This window comes from Anolis carolinensis, chromosome 6, assembly GCF_035594765.1.
Source record: "Anolis carolinensis isolate JA03-04 chromosome 6, rAnoCar3.1.pri, whole genome shotgun sequence".
Lineage (NCBI taxonomy): Eukaryota > Metazoa > Chordata > Lepidosauria > Squamata > Dactyloidae > Anolis > Anolis carolinensis.
In genome coordinates, this window is record NC_085846.1 from 37,325,068 (window position 1) to 37,342,783 (window position 17,716).

At 40.7% G+C, this 17,716-nt stretch overlaps 1 protein-coding gene across 2 annotated transcripts in view; it reads left to right on the forward strand.

The window, feature by feature from the left end:
- The window catches only part of myo1d (myosin ID), a 199,040-nt gene that overhangs the window by 176,967 nt on the left and 4,357 nt on the right, over positions 1-17,716 (forward strand). Inside the window, exon 22 of one of the 2 annotated variants that reach the window (XM_008113233.3) lies at positions 1,584-1,846. The exons of the other annotated variant lie outside the window; for it this stretch is intronic. Within the exon in view, the coding sequence (XP_008111440.2) occupies positions 1,584-1,602 (19 nt within the window). The 3' untranslated portion in view covers positions 1,603-1,846. Of the gene's footprint in view, positions 1-1,583; positions 1,847-17,716 lie in introns of those variants that run through there. 2 annotated transcript variants of the gene reach the window in all.

Below are 17,716 nucleotides of genomic sequence, written 5' to 3' on the forward strand. Positions count from 1 at the left end.
AGCTAGGGCTAATGGCAGGAGCTCACCCCACCCCGTGAATTTGAACTGTCAACTTTCAGTTCAGAAACACAAGGGTTGCTGAATTTCACAACCGCCATGGGATAATTGTCCCATCTTTAAACATTGACCTTTACTGAACTTCATTGGGAGCTGTGAAAGATAGCATGCCAGAAAGCTGCAAAGGATTTGGGGTCATTGAGAAGCTCCTAAGTGACAAATTGTTTGAGCAAACTGAGAGAAACAGCATTAGCTTAGCATCTCTACAGTAAGTTGCAATATTTGAAATACATATACCCTCGGGGAGAGAAGGCAGAATATAAATAACGCTTTATTATTATTTATTTTATTATTCACAATAACATTGTTCTGGTTGGCCTGGAATAATGGGAATTGCAGTTAAACACATCTAAAAGGTGTCCATCTGGGAAATGCTGCTTATAAAAATCCTGTAGATTGGCTAACATATTTATACCCATATCGGGCAGGGAGTGTTATCACAAATGAGCCATAATAGCTTGCCTAATGCTTCCTACTTAATTTAACACTGGGAGCTAGTTCCTTCATTGTCAATGGTATGGTGACTCAATTCCAAGCTTTATTCCAGTTTTATTAAGCCACTATCTAAGATGGTGGACCTGTTTCAGATATAAGGTCCAAAACCTTGGATAGTTCATTTAGTTTAAAGGGCAGAACATGTTCGCCACTCTAATGACAGGAAATCCATCAGCCATCTATTGCTAGCTGATGACATATGTAAGATTTGAACTAATAGTTGATAGCTTAGTCAAAGTACAACGGGATTGATTTTGATGCTAATGTCTAGGAATTTTAAATGATTTACAGTAGATCATCTGCAAAATCTGAGCCCTGCAGTAAGTTACTGGAAACTGTGCTCTCCTTTCTGCAGAGGACAGTTTCAAGGCATCAGGGCTTCCATTGCTTCCTACACAATTGTGTATGCTACTCCCAGCACATGTAAGAGTAACCATGCCAAAAACAGAGCAATGAGCAATGAAGAAGCATCTTTGTTCAGATCAGTAAGATGAGGTCTTTCTGTTTACTCTGAAGCCCAACTGTAAAGATGGTGTGTCTAGGGGGTGGGATTATTCCCAAGAGGTTTGGTTAGGGATGATATGACCCTTAACCACCCACCCAACTTTAAAATTGGCCTACATAGAAGGGAGATGGATTTAAACATTTGAAAGGATATTGCAATGAAAGGAAGCTGCTGTTCAGCATGTTCATGGATTAGAGCAAGACATAAGAGGAAAGTACATTGAATGAGTTGCTGATTTTGCTAAAATAAAAATTCAAGAATGTTACACTTGATATGTTAGGAACCACAACTGTTGCATTTTATGTACTGTGGGCTTATTTCACGACAAGAAGCAAACAAATTGGGGTTTTATAGGATGCTCTCAGAATAATCAATTCTGATGGGCAATGCAGTTGAACTTTAAAGGGATAGAAAATGTCTGTGATCCTGATCATCAGCAAAGAGAGATACTTGGGCATGCTACACTACCAAGTGCTTGTTCTGAGGGTTTCTTTGGAAGTTATACATGGTGCCCTTTTGTTTTTAGGAGCCCAGGGCCACTTTGATCTCCCTCAATCAAACATGAATGCAAATGCAGGATTGTGAGCAGCAATTTTTCTTCAATGCAGAGCTTTCCAAACTGCGTGTTGTGAAACATTAGTGTATCGTCTGTAGTGTACAGGTGTGTCTCATGAACAAAATGAGAAACCTTTGACTCTATGTGAAATAAGCAATAAATCTTATATTTTTAAAACATAAATGAAAGGTTTTCATGAGATATGTTGTGTCTCCATACATTTTGTTATTTAGTTAGCCGCCCTGAGTCCCTTCTGGGAGTGAGGGAAAGATATGAATAAAGTTTATTATTATTTATTATTATTACAATTTATGTATCTGTTCATATCTATTATAAGGGGTTAGTTTAACCTCTGGTTTGCTAGTAAAAATGAATTACTGTGTCACTAAATGATGCATGTCTAAAAAGTGTGCTACCAACAAAAAATGTTTAGAAAGCTGTGCCATAATTTCATCGTCTCTTGTTTCTGCTATATGACTCCTTATCTAAGTTAGGTATTTTAATGCTAACATTAAAACTAATGGTTCTATGTCTTGCATTCCCCCCCCCCCCCCCTTGTCTTTTTTATCTGATTATTGAAAGATAGCATTGCCATGAAAGGAAAACTTTGAAAAACTTCTCCTGAGAAATACCTGGATGGCAATGTGTTGTTGAAGGCTTTCATAGCCGGAATCACAAGGTTGCTGTGTGTTTTCCGGGCTGTATGACCATATTCCAGAAGTATTTTCTCCTGACGTTTCACCCACATCTACTGCAGGCATCCTCAGAGGTTTTACCTCCCAATCTCTGATGATGCCTGCCATAGATGTGGGCAAAACGTCAGGAAAGAATACTTCTGGAACATGGCCATGCAGCCCAGAAAACACACAACAAACCTGTATGGCATATTGCAGAGTAAAGGAGTTCCAAAACCATGGAGAGATTGATAACACTTTGTGGTCTGTTGTCTACTACATGGACATAAATTCAATGAGAAGGGGTGCTCTGGGAAAATGAAGATGATTTAGTATTTAGTCCAGCAGTTCCCAACCTTTGGTTTTCCAGGTGTTTTGGACTTCAACTCCCAGAAATCCAAGCCATTTTACCAGCTGTTAGGAATTGTGGGAGCTGAAGTCCAAAATACCTGGAGACCAAAGGTTGGGAACCACTGATTTAGTCAAATAAAATGTGAAATCTCTGTGCTGATGAAGAAAAAGAGAGGCCCGTGGTTTTGCTTAATGAACAAACCAGGGCACTTGTGTTTATTCTTTATTTCCAACCTTTTCTCCAAAACCTGAGACTCAAGGCAGCCAGACATATATCTTCTAGATTCTGTAGTGTCCCCAGAGGAGAGTACTTTGCAAGCCATAGACATGCTTGATCAGCAACATTGAGTCGCCTGATGATTTCACTTTACCCAGAGATCACCTTGTACTGCTAATTGCTGCTCTGAACTCCTAAAGACCTGCATGAATGACACAGTAAAATGGAGCCAAGAGCCAACAGCTTTCTCACTAAGCTCCTACGCTAGAAGGTTGCTCGTATTTCTGAGATGTTTCCTGTCCCACATCCGGTTTCAAGCATTAGATGCTGCGGGAAGCGACTGTCTGCAAGCGTGTGGGCACTTTCTCTGTACATATCATAGTGCTGCAGAGCTGTGTGGATACAAGATGCCATGCATTTCTTTTAAAAATCCATATTTCATTGTATGAAGCAATTGATCTTTAATTTGTGCTGCAAGGGGGCATTTGAAGAGTCAGAGCCATAAACCGCTCTGTATAGCTTTTGTCACACACGCTCCCTCCACCTCGTGCTGTTTGCCTAATAAGAGCACACATGTCAGTTACATCTTCTGGTTGGCTGGCAATGATGCAGTATCAGATTGAACTGCTAATATCCAGGTTACTATGGTGACAGAGAGTGAGGGGAGTTTTAGTATTTGAAAGCAGCAATTTTTCCCTTCGGTCTTCACCCTTCTCCCTCCTTTTCTCCTGCAAATGTAAGGTCTCTCTCTCTCTCTCGTGTTCCTTTAGAGGAACAATGTGAGCGATATTCTAGCTGAAATGATTTTGTCAGATTTCTTCCATTTTAAGCCCCTTTCCCATTCTTTGTCTTTCAGTTCCCATGACACTGAAACACCATGGGTGCCGAAGAGCGCCATTTGCTCACAGGCTTTCTTAATGGTGAAACTGGAGCTTTCAGGAGCTGTTGTTATTCTGCTTAGAGAGCAGGCATTGGTAGCACAACTCCTTGCACTCTGGGATAATAATAATAATAAAAAAAAAACTGGGCTTGTTCTGTTAACATCTCCTTCTCAGGTATTTGGGCATCCCCTGCCCCAAATTCCAGCTGACTGCCACACTCCGTACTTCAAAATCCAATCAGGTAATAAAACTCAAGGAGTGCTCTTTTCTGCTGCTTTTTCTCTAGTGGCTTTCCTCATTAATCTTCCTTCATGACCTCCAAGGAGCTGCCAGGAAAGCTATGTCTCAAACGTGTCTTAACACTGTTCACAGCTCTTGCTTGTACACAGAATAAACAGTTTGTTGTGGGAAGGGCTCAATACTTCTTCTTTTTTAATTGAGTAGAATTACACATCTAATCTTGTGAAATATTTTTTTATGTTGAAACTGGGACACGTACCCTCCAACGGTTCTAATTTGACAGGGATAAAGCCTCTGTTGTCCCATTTTCTTCAGCAGGTTTAAAAATATCCTGGGTTTTTTTCTCCTCTCACTTTCCCCCTTTGTCCACAGGTAGCGTCACTAGGTGCAAACTGAGTTCAAAGAGTAGAGACAGAAAGTAGTTTGCATACAATTAATTCAACAGGGAGAGCTAAGTAAGTTGAGAGAGCTTTCTCATTTCCCTCCAATATTTTTAATTATAATTTTTAACAGAAAAACACTCACAAAAAAGCAACAGTACTTTTAAAAGGGTGCATAAACATAGACATACCTAAACAACAATTACATAAAACTACACAACATGCATCTCTACTCTAATGACATATAATTCTAAATTACAGGCATACACATAAATTAGTTTTAAAAGTGGATTTCCAGCTTCTCCTTTGTTGAGCTTTCTATAATTAAACATTTTTCTTCCACTTTATATCCAATAGATTGTTTATTTCTACATGTTTTCATATAATAATAATAATAATAATAATAATAATAATAATAATAATGATGATGACAATAGTAATAACAACACTTTATTTATATTTTTCCCTTTTCCCCAAGGGGATTCAGAGCAGATTACAGTATATAACATATACTCACATTTGCATGTTTTCAGAATACTAGGTTGACAGGAGCTAGGGCTAACAGCAGGAGCTCACCCCGTCCCATGGATTCAAACTACCAACCTTCAGGTCAGCAGTTCTGCGGCCCCTCAATATGAACAAATGAAAATCCCAACATTTTATGTACATAAAGTCTTTCCCTTCCCCTCAGATATATATATAGAAAAAAATCCATTCTTCTAAGAATGTGTCCAATGTGAGGATGCCTGCCATAGATGTGGGCGAAATGTCAGGAGAGAATGCTTCTGGAACATAGCCATACAGCCCAGAAAACTCACAACAACCCATGTGTCCAATGATCTACCCTTCAACAACAATGTTAATTTTTCCATTCCTATTAGTTCCAATATCCACACTGTCCAATCATATGTAGTTGTTCTTTCTGTCTTTTCCCACTGTTGAGCCTATAAGATTCTTGCCGCTGTTGACACAGTATTCTTTCATGTTCCTTTTTTATTTGATCCTTCAATAGTCCTCGTAGTATAAGTTCTGCTTTGAAGTTGATTCTTGTCTTGAGAATTTCTTGGATTACCCCATGAATTTGTCTTCAGAATAGAGAGCATTTTAATTTATAACCTTTGCCATCTCTGACATTGCTTGGCCACACGTGTTAAAATTTTAATCTGTGAAATGTTGGAAGGGTATGCAGGGATATACATTAAAATGAAGGGTAGGATTTAAATGTTGTAATAAATGAATGAAGAAATGAAATAAATAAGTAAATAAATATTGAGAATGGGTCTGCACAGTTAAGGTCCCATTAATGCCACTAGTGCTTACACAGGGTACTTCTGCAGGGTACCTTCCCAAGACATTGCAGCAAGTGTCATGATCTCACAGGCATAGGCATGTCTAATGCAAGGCAAATATAAGTATTATTGTTGGACATGGTGGAATTTATGGCAGGAAGTTCTACTTTGGGGAGTTGCAACACACTGAGACAGTGTCTTCCCTTTCCTCCCAACCCCAGTTCCCATACAAACTTAGGGTCCTTCCATACAGCATCTTAGGCCCCTTCCACACAGCTAAATAAAATCCAACATTATATTATTTGATCTGGAATATATGACAGTGTGGACTCAGATATCCCAGTTCAAAGCAGATATTGTGGGATATTCTGCCTTGATATTCTGGGTTATATGGCTGTGTAGAAGGGCCCTTAGTCTGGGACCTTAAAGAAAGTTCATACACAGAGCTCTCAGTCCCAGTAAATGGTCTGCCAGCATCCTGAAAGGCTTGGTTATAGTGGATTTTTCAAAATGGAGGTGGGACATCTGCTGGAAGTTTTCTTTTAATTGACGTTCTGAGGTGTGCTGGACCTCATAAGCACTGATGCAGATATAAGAAAGTTCACATGAGCAGATTTTTCATCATTATCTCTCCTCACTCTCCTGCTGCCTTTACGTTTGCCCTCTTGAACCCCATTTCCCTTTGGGGTCACTTGCTTGCCCACTCTGTAATTTAAAACTCTGTTCAATTTCATAAATATGAGAACAAAGGAATGGTTGGAGAGAGTGCTCGTGAGAATTGCTTTCCTTATGTGCTTCCATTTAGCTACCTGTGTGTCCATGGCTCCGTGCTTACCTCTCTCATTAGCTGTTTTGGGATTATAAAGTGAGGATTAGAGCAGTCCACACCAGTGTGTCGCAACCAAGTCTCATGTTTTTTTTTTGGGGGGGGGGGGGGTTACTACAAGGATATACAGTTCTCCGTAGTAGTGCATTTTTAGGCTGATCGTGAATTTAAAGTGGACCAACACATGGTTTTGCTGAGTGTCATCTAACCACCTCTACCTGCCCCCACCTTATTCCAGTTTCTTGTGGGTTTTAAAGCCTGTGTAGAAGGGGCATAGGCAGCTAAAACCATGCTTCCTGATCATTGCTATGCCTTAACAGTATTGCGAGACAAAAGACACGGACCAAGGGCATTTCACAACACTGACCTGGAAAACTGACTTCTAGGATGCAAAGAGCTTGCAAGTGTATTGTATGCTGTACCTCATAGTGCTTTTGTAAGCCACTCTGAGTCTCTTTGGGGAGATGGTGGCGGGATACAAACAGTGCCGGTTCAATATGGAGGCCAATGAAGCCCCCGCTTGGGGCGCAGGTCCCCAGGGGCGCCATTGAGCGCCCCCCCCCCCCCCGCGTGGACCACTGGCTCCGTCGACGGCTAATGCGATAGGCCTCAGTTGAAGCCTTCCATGTTCGGCAGCGGCAGGCATGGCTTTTTCTTCCCTTCTCTCTCCTCTCTCCCCCCTCCCTGCTTCTCTCTCTCTCTCTCTCTCTCTCTCTCTCTCTCTCTCTCTCTCTCTCTCTCTCTCTCTCTCTCTCTCCCCAAACTCTGAGGCCTGGATCCGCCCTCCTGGGCCTTCTCCCGGCCTCCGAGGCCTGGATCCACCCAACGGGGCCTTCTCCCGGCCTCCAGGCCCTTCGCTCGCCCTCAGGGGCCTGTGGCAGGCATCCTCAGAGGTTTTGAGGTCTGTTGGAAGCTAAGTAAGTGGGGTTTATATATCTGTAGAAGGTCCAGAGTGGGAGAAAGAAGTTGGATGGCCATCTATAGGGAATTGTATCTCCTTGCCTGGGAGTCTGCTTATCTACTTATCTGGTGCTTTTTTAAAGCAGAGGCTGGATGGCCATCTATTGGGAGGATTCTAATTGTATCTCCTTGCCTGGGAGTATTCTTATCTGTTTATCTGGTGCTTTTTTAAAGCAGAGGCTGGATGGCCATCTATTGGGAGGGTTCTAATTGTATCTCCTTGCCTGGGAGTCTGCTTATCTGCTTATCTGGTGCTTTTTTAAAGCAGAGGCTGGATGACCATCTATTAGGAGGGTTCTAATTGTATCTCCTTGCCTGGGAGTCTGTTTATCTGCTTATCTGGTGCTTTTTTAAAGCAGAGGCTGGATGGCCATCTATTGGGAGGGTTCTAATTGTATCTCCTTGCCTGGGAGTCTGCTTATCTGCTTATCTGGTGCTTTTTTAAACCAGAGGCTGGATGACCATCTATTGGGAGGGGTCTAATTGTATCTCCTTGCCTGGGAGTCTGCTTATCTGCTTATCTGGTGCTTTTTTTTAAAGCAGAGGCTGGATGGCCATCTATTGGGAGGGTTCTAATTGTATCTCCTTGCCTGGGAGTATGCTTATCTGCTTATCTGGTGCTTTTTTAAAGCAGAGGCTGGATGACCATCTATTGGGAGGGGTCTAATTGTATCTCCTTGCCTGGGAGTCTGCTTATCTGCTTATCTGGTGCTTTTTTTTTTAAAGCAGAGGCTGGATGGCCATCTATTGGGAGGGTTCTAATTGTATCTCCTTGCCTGGGAGTCTGCTTATCTGCTTATCTGGTGCTTTTTTAAAGCAGAGGCTGGATGACCATCTATTGGGAGGGGTCTAATTGTATCTCCTTGCCTGGGAGTCTGCTTATCTGCTTATCTGGTGCTTTTTTTTTTAAAGCAGAGGCTGGATGGCCATCTATTGGGAGGGTTCTAATTGTATCTCCTTGCCTGGGAGTATGCTTATCTGCTTATCTGGTGCTTTTTTAAAGCAGAGGCTGGATAGCCATCTATTGGGAGGGTTCTAATTGTATCTCCTTGCCTGGGAGTCTGTTTATCTGCTTATCTGGTGCTTTTTTAAAGCAGAGGCTGGATGGCCATCTGTTGTAAAGGTTCTAATTGTATCTCCTTGCCTGGGAGTCTGCTTATCTGCTTATCTGGTGCTATTTTAAAGCAGAGGCTGGATGGCCATCTATTGGGAGGGTTCTAATTGTATCTCCTTGCCTGGGAGTCTGCTTATCTGCTTATCTGGTGCTTTTTTTTAAAGCAGAGGCTGGATGGCCATCTATTGGGAGGGTTCTAATTGTATCTCCTTGCCTGGGAGTCTCCTTATTTGCTCATCTGGTGTTTTTTTAAAGCAGAGGCTGGATGGCCATCTATTGGGAGGGTTCTAATTGTATCTCCTTGCCTGGGAGTCTGAGGAAATTTCCTTCCCTGGTGCTTTTTTAAAGCAGAGGCTGGATGGCCATCTATTGGGAGGGGTCTAATTGTATCTCCTTGCCTGGGAGTCTGAGGAAATTTCCTTCCCTGGTGCTTTTTTAAAGCAGAGGCTGGATGGCCATCTATTGGGAGGGGTCTAATTGTATCTCCTTGCCTGGGAGTCTGCTTATCTGCTTAACTGGTGCTTTTTTAAAGCAGAGGCTGGATGGCCATCTATTGGGAGGGTTCTAATTGTATCTCCTTGCTTGGGAATCTGGGGAAGTTTGCTTATCTGGTGTTTTTTTAAAGCAGAAGCTGGATGGCCATCTATTGGGAGGGTTCTAATTGTATCTCCTTGCCTGGGAGTATGCTTATCTGCTTATCTGGTGCTTTTTTTTAAAGCAGAGGCTGGATGGCCATCTATTGGGAGGGTTCTAATTGTATCTCCTTGCCTGGGAGTCTGTTTATCTGCTTCCCTGGTGCTTTTTTAAAGCAGAGGCTGGATGGCCATCTGTTGTAAAGGTTCTAATTGTATCTCCTTGCCTGGGAGTCTGCTTATCTGCTTATCTGGTGCTATTTTAAAGCAGAGGCTGGATGGCCATCTATTGGGAGGGTTCTAATTGTATCTCCTTGCCTGGGAGTCTGCTTATCTGCTTATCTGGTGCTTTTTTAAAGCAGAGGCTGGATGGCCATCTATTGGGAGGGTTCTAATTGTATCTCCTTGCTTGGGAATCTGGGGAAGTTTGCTTATCTGGTGTTTTTTTAAAGCAGAGGCTGGATGGCCATCTGTCGGGAGGGTTTTAATTGTATCTCCTTGCCTGGGAGTCTGCTTATCTGCCTATCTGGTGCTTTTTTAAAGCAGAGGCTGGATAGTCATCTGTTAGGACAGGTCCTTTTTTCTCTCTCAAGTCTCTCCTCTTTTTTTCTTTCAAGTCATCCTGCATAAAGGTAACTATCATGTCTCCAGTGGGTTAGTGAAATGATGTCCTTTTGGATTGAAAAAATATTTTCAAGCTATTGATGGTTGAATATGTGGGTACAGAGTTGGTTCAGATAACTTCATATAGCTTTATCAAACCACTTCTTCTTCTTCTTCTTCTTCTTTTAAAATATTTATTCAGGTTTTACATATATATGATAAAAGAAACATGGCAATGCCAAAAGACAAAAGAAAAAGAGAAAAAATAAAAAGGGGGAAAATGTAAAAATAAAATAAAATCAAAAAATAAAGTTCCCTACTTCTGGTCTGTAGGATTCAGGAAGAAAGGCAAGTGGGGTTTATTTATCTGTGGAATAATGTCCAGGGTGGGAGAAAGAGTTCTTGTCTGTTTGAGGCAAGTGTGAATGTAGCAATACAGTAGAGTCTCACTTATCCAACATAAACAGGCCGGCAGAAGCTTGGATAAGCGAATATCTTGGATAATAAGGAGGGATTAAGGAAAAGCCTATTAAACATCAATTTAGGTTATGATTTTACAAATTAAGCACCAAAACATCATGTTATACAACAAATTTGACAGAAAAAAGTAGTTCAATACGCAGTAATGCTATGTAGTAATTACTGTATTTACGAATTTAGCACCAAAATATCACGATATATTGAAAACATTGACTACAAAAATGTGTTGGATAATCCAGAACGTTGGATAAGTGAGACTCTGCTATACTTTTATTTTTGAGCTATTGGTTTTTTTGGGGGGTGGCAAAATTCGGGGGGGGGATGGCAAAATTCGGGAGGGGGCACCAAAATTCTGTTCGCTTACACTTGAAAATTATCTAGGGCCGGCTCTGGATACAAATAAAGGTTATTATTTATTAAGTGCAGATAATAGAGATCAAGTTGGAGAATATGTGTCTTCCAGACGTCGTTGCATCACAATGCTTATTAGCATTAACCAATATACCCAACAGGAAATAGTCCAGCATGTTTGAAAGCTCCCAGGCTGGAGAAGGCTTCCCCAGAAAAGAGCTGAAACTGGCTGAATTTACCTATCTATATATATAAAAGAGTGATGGCATCACGGCGACTCACAAAACAACAAAACTACAGGCCCCCCAACCTCGAAATTTGACAATACAACCCATCATCCATGCCTCCAGGTTGATACAACAAAAAGAAAAGAAAAACAAAGTCCTAATTAGAGGGAGAGCAATAATTTTTTTTATCCAATTGCTGCCAGTTTAGAGGGCTAATCTCTGCCCACTTCGTCTCCTAGCAACCAACTCCTAGCAAGCCAGGGGACAGCCAGGGTTCAGTTAGGGGACAGGCAGATTTAGGCTATCTAATTTGCACTGGATTATATAGCAGTGTAGACTCAAGGCCCTTCCACACAGCTATATAACCCATTTATAATCTTATATTATCTGCTTTGCATTGGATTATCTTGACTCCACACTGCCATATAATCCACTTCAGTGTGCATTTTATACAGCTGTGAAGAAGGGTCCTCATATAATCCAGTTCTAAGCAGATAATATAAGATTATCAATAAACAGTAGACTCTCACTTATCCAACATAAACAGGCTGGCAGGATAAGTGAATATGTTGGATAATAAGAAGGGATTAAGGAAAAGCCTATTAAACATCAAATTAGGTAATCGTTATACAAATTAAGCACCAGAACATCATATTATACAACAAATTTGACAGAAAAAGTAGTTCCATGTGCAGTAATGCTATGTAGTAATTACAGTAGAGTCTCACTTATCCAACACTCGCTTATCCAATGTTCTGGATTATCCAATGCATTTTTGTAGTCAATGTTTTCAATATATCGTGATATTTTGGTGCTAAATTCATAAATACAGTAATTACTACATAGCATTACTGTGTATTGAACTACTTTTTCTGCCAAATTTGTTGTCTAACATGATATTTTGGTGCTTCATTTGTAAAATCATAACCTAATTTGATGTTTAATAGGCTTTTCCTTAATGCCTCCTTATTATCCAACATATTCGCTTATCCAATATTCTGCCAGCCCGTTTATGTTGGATAAGTGAGACTCTACTGTACTGTATTTACAAATTTACTACTAAAATATCACAATGAATTTAAAACACTGACTACAAAATCATTGATTACGAAAAGGCAGACTGCGTTGGATAATCCAGAACATTGTATAAGTGAATGTTGGATAAGTGAGATTCTACTTTAATATGAAATAATTACTGGGATAGAATAATGCAGAACAATATAATCTCTAAAACCAGGACAGTAAATAAACAGGGGAATTCCACACAGGAAACAATCAGGGCCAGCTAACACCTCCCAACAAAGTATTCCTATCATCAAAGTCTGGAAAATCCTCTGTTTTCTCAGGGCCACAGACAGTAGAAGCACATAAAATATCGCAAACAACACCACTCTGAAAACAAGGGAATTCCAAACAGGAAAGAATCAGGGCCAGCTAACACCTCCCAACAAAAAATTCACTCAGGGAGGAAACAGCCAGGCTTTAAAGCTGCAAGGCCATTACATCCTAATCATTTTCCTAATTGCAGCATTCATACTTGCGTCCAACAGGAAAAAAAAAACCATTCAGAAATATTGTATATTCACAACCTTTAGGAAATAATATCCCCTGATGGCGCAGTGTGTTAAAGCGCTGAGCTGCTGAACTTCTTGACCGAATGGCCACAGGTTTGAATTGGGGGAGCGGAGAGAGCCCCCACTGTTAGCCCCAGCTTCTGCCAACCCAAAAGTTCAAAAACATGCAAATGTGAGTGCATCAATAGGTACCGCTCCGGCGGGAAGGTAACGCCGCTCCATGCAGTCATCCCACATGACCTTGGAGGAGTCTACGGACAACGCCGGCTCTTCGGCTTAGAAATGGAGATGAGCACCAACCCCCAGAGTCAGACATGACTAGACTTAATGTCAGGGGAAAACCTTTACCCTTTACCTTAACTACCACCAATTCCTCAATACTTTATTTCCCATACCACCATATTTCGCCACAGCAACGCGTGGCCGGGCACAGCTAGTAATTTATATCAGTTCTTCCTGTCTTTAGCTTTTTGAATCGCCACTTGCCTTTTCTGTTTAGTCTTGGAGTTCAGGTCCAAAATATCCACTTGAAGGCTGAAGGAACATGCCACAGATTTCAAAAGCCCTTTGTGGTTAGAAATGTTGCTGCTACTGTTCTGTGCAAATTTTGACCCCAGAGAGATACCTAACCCCACTTGGCTTTGAAATGAGAACTAGGAGCACAAACCAGAAGAGTAAATACTGCTTCTTTTTCAACCAGTGGTCAGACTGTCCTCAGTGTTTGTTTTTGTAACGAAAGGAGAGCAGCCTCCTTCAATTCCCATGACAGTGGGAAGAGGAGAAACAGCTTCTCTTGTGTCTTCGGAATGAATCACTTCTGTGGTTTTGTAAGGCTAAAGGTGACAGAATTGAACTGTGGACTTGAGACTACCGGTATGTGTAAATGGCTTCCTGTATTGTTATGATAAAACTGACTATGCTTTTTCTTAGTGTTCTTTTGATAGTTAAGTGTAATTTTAGATGTACACACAATTTTCACCAAGATGATTTCTGGAGAGAAGTGTGTGTTTGAAAAAAAGAAAGAGAGATAGAATATTTACTTATTAGTCTCATCAATTTCTGGCTAACTTTTAGAGCAAAACTTTCCAAACTGTGTCACAACAATATGTAGGTGTGTTCTGCAAACGTAACAAGAAACCTCTGAGCCCATGTGAAATCAGCAATACATCATATATTTTTAAATATATAAATGAAAGATGTTTGTGAGATACGTTGTGTCCCCATACATCTCGTTATTACAGTTTATCTATCTATCAATATCTCTTACAAGAGGTTGGTTTAAGCTCCTGTTTGCTAGTAAAACTAAATTGCTGTGTTGTGAAATGATGCATGTCTGAAAAGCTTGTCACCAACATGAATGTTTGGAAAGCTCTGTTTAAGAGACTAGTAACTGAAAAGAGAGACTAGGCTAGGCATTCGTTGCATGCATGGATACTATCCCGACAAACGTGGATGTAGCCATGCTAGATCATATAATCACTTGCCACATCTTCAAGGTTTGTTTGTTTGTTTTAACAGAAATTAATTGCTTAAGTCACTTTGTAATAGTAGACAGTATTCCTGTCCCTGTTAACCTAGCAGTAAATATGGCCAATGTGGCCAATGACACATACCCAAAGGCTGGCTGAAGAATAGTAAAAGGGAACTTTTCTCTGGAATCAGTAGGAGTTTTAAAGCAGAGTATCAGTTAATAGAATGGAACCAGAAGCTCATAGTCACAACTCAGCGATGGGAGAGATGGGTTAGGTTACATGATCTTTAAAGTAGGACTTATGATAACAAAAGAGGCAGAAAACAAAAACCCATGTGCTATTATGAAAGCGTACTCTTCTACTTTTTTCTGCCTATCAGTTGGATGGAGAAGGACCACATTTGAAAGGAGATTCTGGGAAATATAGTCTAAGAAAATAGCTTTTCAAATCTCTAATATATTTTTCCAATGAGGTAGAATTGTAGAGTTGGAAGAGATCTCGTGGGCCATCCAGCCCAACCCCCTTCCAAGAAGCAGGAAAATCACATACAAAGCGCCCCCGACAGATGGCCATCCAGCCTCTGGGGCAGGACTTCCAAGTCCCTCTTCCGAGTCCTCCACGTTTCCTGGCTTGACCAGCTGAAGCGCTGTCAGAAAAAGGAGCCTGGCCGCCTCTTCCAGGCTCCTCTGCTGCCACCCACCCTCACTCTTCTTCCCTGGCTGCAGGAACAGAGGCAGCCAGAGCAAGATGGCAGGCAGGCAGTAAGGGGCCCGCCGGCACCAGTAGGAAAGGCTTCACTCTCCCCGGGGCTTACAAGGGGGAGAAAGGCCACTTAACTATTAAAATAATGTTTAGATATTAAAATAAAAATAGTGCCTCTACTTCATGGATTTTCACTTAATCGCGGGCGGTCCTGGAATGTAACCCCCGCAATAAGTGAGGGAACACTGTACTTTAGTTTGGTTGATGGTTTCTCATCACCCTGCATATTACTTAATTTACTTAGCGTCAGGGTGCTTATGTTAATGACAGTGATTTTATGTTAATGACAGTCATTTCTACTGTTGAACTTCCTCCAAATGTATTGACTATAAACATGTACTCTGTATGTGTGTGAAATTCTAGATAATACATTATACATATGACAGTGTTGGATACAATGCCAGATTAAATATATTAGTCTCTTAAATGCACATTATTCTGTTCCTTTCAAGAGTACAGAATGTTGTCCTGACACCTTTATTGCTCATATTAAAACTGCATCTACAAGCACCTATGGCCTGTTGCAGCTTTATCACGTGTCCAGCTATGTCTGCTAAGACACTGCAAAAATAGCAAATTAATCAGGGATTTTCCGTGCACCTCATTGTGGCGTATGTAAAGAAGTATTAAATACCTGGAACGGTGGAAGACTTTGCCTGCTGACCTGATGGCACCCTGATCTGACAGAGTGTAAAACACTATGTGTCTTTTTTATTTTTGTTGGATTTTCTTTCAAAGAAAGGATGGTGACCATTCACAGCCCAAGCTTAAGCATACTTTTGCAGAAGTAAGACCCATTGAATTTAATGACTTTTCCTTCCCCAGGATGTGTGCATAAGAATAGGCCCTAAATAACATACTAGGCTTTTCTCTTTCTTTTTAAAAGTGGGGAGTGGAGACTCAATTTCTGTAGGAAAGCATTTAAAAAAAACAATTAGCATGGGCTTGCGAAAGGAAACCAAATCTAGCAGGGTTTTGTGAAAACTTTTTTAAAGTGGGATTTCAAGGAACAATATAAGGCCTTTTGAAAAAAACTGAACAGACTTTAGCATCTTTTCACATTCTTGTTAATTGTATTTTTTTAATTCCTGCATTTAGCATTATTGTTAGATATATGTGGGAGAGAGTGATCTTCAGAATTGCCACTTCCTGCTTCATTAGAAACACTAACATGGTCTGGAGAGAAGTCATTTTAAAATCGAGTACCCAAATTTTGTAGTTCTGGAGGGTTCATACTCCTGTCCATATATATTCATTTCTGCACTAAACCTCACTACAGCCAATAGGATTTACCCAACAGTGAGTGTGTGTAGAATGAAAGCCTAGTGGAGATTACACTAGTTCACAAGTTACTTTAAAATGAATCCTCTGTTTGTGTTTGTGTTTGTTTTAGTCTCTTGTTTCCTCTGGAGATTTGCCCAAGCCGAAACCTCATCAGAAAAACTCTAAACTCTCTTTATTTAGTCTGCTGTCAAAACCACAAGTCATTAAAACAAATGCAAACAAGGGATGTTTTCAAACTTATAGAGACTAGTTCTCTTGGATTTATACACTGGTTAAATTAACTATAGTTTGAAGCTTCATATTATAGGGAGTCTCTCCATGATGTTGGAACAACATAGGCAGTCCCCAAGTTACAAACATCCGATTGACAATAATAATAACTCTTCACTCCTGTAAGAGTTATCATAGGGAAAAGATGTCTCCACTGAAGCTTTCTTGCCAATCCTTGTTTCCATATCAAGCAAAATTTTCTCATATCTAATTATCACAGACAGTTTATTAGAAGGCGATGAAATGATAACTCCCACTTTTGATATCAGCTCCATCCTCCAACTGTATTTGCAGCATCTCTTTTCATCCCCTGAGAAGGAATCTGCATAGCTGTTACACACTTAACACTCAAATAGTGTAACTGAAAGTGGTCCCAGGTTTTCTTACTCCTGAAAGTGCACAACCTTGAAATCCTGGTGTGGACTGAGAGCCAACCAGTGTCCACTAATGTACATTTTTTCATAAATGTTTAAAACCCAAATGGAGATCCACTTCACGGTAGATCCTGTTGTAGCTCAGGCTGATCCTGAGATGGGGCCCATTCAGCCAGTAATTGTCCCTTCACCTGCTTTGCCAGAGGATTCTGGGTTTGGGCCTGACATGCAGCCAGAGTTTGTCCCAGTGGATTCTGGGACCAGAGACCAAATGGTTGCAAGCAGACATTGTGAACCACATTCCTCCCTGCAGTCAAGGCCAGATCTCCAGGTGCCAGATGGACATTCTAATTTAGAGGAGGATAATGAGTTTGACAAGAGGGGAGCGATAACTCATCAAAGGAGGGAATGGGAATGTTTGCGTAGAAGTAAACGACTGCTTTTGAAGCACTCTAATGAATAGTTTTATCATGAGAGAAAGAGTTTTCTCATGAAAGAAAGACCTTGGATTTTCCTTAAATGCCTGGTTCTTCTCTGCCATAGCAGAGGTGGCAACATTGCAATTCAACAGAGAAATATCTTTGCTCCGTGTTCCTGTATATTCTTGCAGCTGTGGATTTTGCTTCAAGTTTCAGCCTTGTTTTGCCTTTGAATCCAGTTGAATGTTTCAGTAACTTTGCTGTTTGGATTTCTATTACCTTGGATTACCTTGGAGTTTGATCCTGCAATCTAGTCTTGTTTCCTGTGGTTCCAGTTTGTCTCATGCCTTGGAATTGAACCTTGTTTGGACGATTCTTGATGCCTTTCGTGGGACTGAGTTCGATATCTGGTTTGGATTATGTTATTTGAGTGACTTTCTCAGACTCTTGCTTTAAGATTTTCAAGTACATTGCTCTTGTGGATTTAAACCCATTTTATTGACTCTGAACTTTATTTGTTTTTGCTTACTTATAACCTTCAATAAACAGCTTGTTTGCTTATATTCTGGGGCTCCAGTGTGGTTTTGAGGCGCCTGCGCAGCCTAGGGGTGCAACACAGCCCTGGATTAGCTGAAAAAAAGATTATTTTACACATAGAAATATTACCATCATGTATTTTCTGTGAATGCGTACAATTGATATCAGGAGTGAGAATCCAGCAGT